The sequence below is a fragment of the Triplophysa rosa genome, unplaced genomic scaffold, assembly GCF_024868665.1.
Source record: "Triplophysa rosa unplaced genomic scaffold, Trosa_1v2 scaffold448, whole genome shotgun sequence".
Taxonomy (NCBI): domain Eukaryota; kingdom Metazoa; phylum Chordata; class Actinopteri; order Cypriniformes; family Nemacheilidae; genus Triplophysa; species Triplophysa rosa.
Genome location: NW_026634451.1, coordinates 17,931 through 21,204, shown reverse-complemented (window position 1 = coordinate 21,204; position 3,274 = coordinate 17,931). Strand labels below are relative to the sequence as shown.

General features: G+C 36.0%; 1 protein-coding gene across 1 annotated transcript in view; it reads left to right on the top strand.

Annotated features, from left to right (window-relative positions):
- Nucleotides 1–2,525, top strand: part of LOC130550851 (collagen alpha-1(XXIV) chain-like) — a 25,120-nt gene extending 22,595 nt beyond the window's left edge. The window contains exon 5 of the mRNA XM_057328369.1: nucleotides 2,491–2,525. Within this exon, the coding sequence (XP_057184352.1) occupies nucleotides 2,491–2,525 (35 nt within the window). The remainder of the gene's footprint in view (nucleotides 1–2,490) is intronic.
- The last annotated feature ends 749 nt before the right edge of the window (nucleotides 2,526–3,274 follow it).

Genomic DNA, 3,274 nt, shown 5'->3' with positions numbered 1-3,274 from the left:
GCGCACCATAGACTTACAAGACAGAGGGGAATATATTGATTAAAGTCGTTATTTTGGTTTGTTTTTCACACATAAAGTATTGTCGTCGCTTCAAAAAGATTCAATTGAGCCACTATGAGCGGATGGACCAATTTTGTCTTTAGTACTTTTCTGGACCTTGACAACAACTGTAACCATGATGTCTGTGAGGAGGCCTGAAACTCTCTCTGATGTCACCTAAAATATCTTTATTTGTGTTCCGAAGACGCCGGGAGGTTTTATTACATGTTGAACGTCATGTGGGTGAGTAAAAAATAACACAATTTTGAGATGAACTTTTCCTTTAAGTATTTTAGTCTACAGTATATCAACAAAAGGACAGGGCGATATAAGAGTCATGCATGGCCAGAAAGAGCTTTAGTGCCATCTAGTGATGGACATAAGATACAACATGTTATTTAGCCACTTGTTTTGGGCTGGTAACCAAAAGAATATAGGTTTTAATCCGTTTTTACTTTGAAGGTATTTTGTAGGCATGATTGTGCATAGTTACAGTATTGCCAAAGCATTTTACATACACCACGACAGCGAGTAATGACAAAAAATATACAATAGCATCACAGTAACAACAAACAATGCAATACAACAAAAAATATTTGATTAAAACAAAAGTGGTGCTAAAGTAAGGTGCTGCTTGAAGGATAAAATAAGAAAATAAAGAAAAGATATAAGTTTATACCACGGGGCTGTTGAATGCTTCAATCTGATTGGTTGACAAACGTTCAATGGGTATGCATTAACTTTCAGTAAATGCACACCTATGAAGGTGTTCCAGGTCTGCCGAGTGCCGACCGCATTACAGTTCCATATCACTTCGCCAAGTTTAAATAACAGAAAGGTTATAGTGTAGCCTACAGGCCATCACCTCACACAGCACCCTGCTCTTGATCTGACGTTTATATTGTCAAACTTTACTGTTAATGGAAACTCGTGCACAGTTTTGTTTCAATAAACAAAGCATTTCAAGAACAACATAGAAATAGATATACTGAAATCGAATGAATGAAAGAACTAAATAGAAAAACAAAATGAATTTATAAACACCGATTGCCTACTAGTTCGTTTTCCTATTCATGCTGCTTATAACTGATACATATATTTTGATAGCCCTACTCTTTCAAACGTTTGCGTGATTTTTTTACTGCTGAAGATACGAACAATATGAGGAATAAATAATATTATTATCACTGGCTTTTCTGTCACATTAGGCTACTTCAAGCACGCAGGTGTGCACGCCGGTCTCTCTCTCTCTCACACACACGCACACACACACACACCACGTAGCAGTTGCTCACTAGTACCCCAGAGTGCAGTTTGGACGAGGGGGCGGTATGACACATTAGGCGGAACGACATGTGTTGCCCCGCCAACTTCAACTTTCATTGGTTCATGATTAGGAACAGCTTATTGGTTTGGTAACACTTTACAATAAGGTGCTATTAGTTAACATTAGTAAATGCATTAGCTAACATTAGCTAACAATGAACAATTTCGTTTTTCAGCATNGTTAACATTAGTAAATGCATTAGCTAACATTAGCTAACAATGAACAATTTCGTTTTTCAGCATTTATTAATCCTTGTTAATGTTAGTTCATGTCAATACAGCTATTCATGTTAGTTCATGGTGCATTAACTAATGTTAACAGTGACAACGTTTGATTTTAATAATGTATTTATAAATGCTGAAATTAACATGTAGTAATATTAATAAATGCTGTAGAAGTATCGTTCGTTGTTAGTTCATGTTAGCTAATGCATTAAATAATTGTTAACAAATAGCACCTTATTGTAAAGTGTTACCATTGGTTTAGACAAGTGACGCTTTGGACAGGTTGAAACGAGGAAGTAGACAACAGCGACAATAAGCAACATAATAACAATAAGAGAACGAACGAGGATAATATATGGAAAGTTCCGTTTAGTAGAAATGTCAACAATATAGCAAAGTTTGGGTTTCTAGCAAACATTAAAGAAATTCATACCCACGAACTGCAGTGCGTGTATATATATGAAGAGTCTCCGTTTAAAAAAAAACATATTTTTTTATTATGTTATCATGTTCTTTTATTGTGTTAGTTAGCTGTAATTTTTAGTCATTATGGCTTAAATCAAAACAAACTAACTGCAGTTTGATTCATATAAATTGGAATGCACAATAAAAAACATGAAATTAGAATTTGTTTAAAAACAGAGTTCCAAACTCTTCATATGTTCTCCATCGAGGAAGCTGCATTTGACAGCAACTTCTGCTTTGTGTCTAGCCAAACTTCAGTTTTTGGCTCAATACGTTATGATACACGAATAAACAGATGCTGAGTTGAAATAGTTGTAGTCGTTCATTATATTACTTGTGATATACATCATGAATAACGCTGATATTGCAGGATATGTTGTTCATACTGTACTGTACATGCATAGTTAACAGGATTTGTGTGTTCCTGTGGCACAGTGATTGAGCAAAAGATCGTGGGTTCGATTCCATGAACACACAAACTGGTAGAAACGTATAGATTGGAAAGCTATGGATTCTGCTAAATGCATAAATTTAAATGTAAAACATGTAAATGGTTTATAACAACACATATTATTAATAGGCACAGCATACGGTCACAGTGTTGTCAATAAATGTAATGTCCTTGCCTTAAATAGGAGTAATGTGACAAAAACGTGAACAAAAAACGGGTGTAAAATGCTAAAGAATGTGATATTTTCTCCGTCTTTTACAGATGTGTCATTTCCAAACAGGCTGCAAAACCCGCGTTCCATTTGTACAGTTTCCAAATGTCATCCACGCACATGGATCTGTACCACATGAGACACTGTTTGTAAAATTACAAAACGGGCACAGTTTAATAGATAAAAAACATATTCTTCTCTGGTTTAAATGGTGTGGTGCTTCTTCGTGTTTGTTGGAGATACGGTTAGTCGGTAGTTGACATTTTCTAAAGTGGAAAAAACAATGAACATTTTAATTTTATAGGTTAAGTGACACTGTGGTATGAGCTGAGACGCTGAGGTATGAGCTGCATCTGAAAGTTTGTTGCCTTGCTGCCCTCCTGTCACGCAATGACTTCGGAGGCAGTATTTGTTAAAGGAGACATCAGATGAAAACCCCGCTTTTTCTGTGTTCAAGTGCTATAATCGGGTCCCCGGTGCATCTAGCAACCCAGAAAACGTGAAAAATAAGAACCCAGTAAGTTTGTTTTGATGTGCCTTTCGAGGCAAGCATGTGA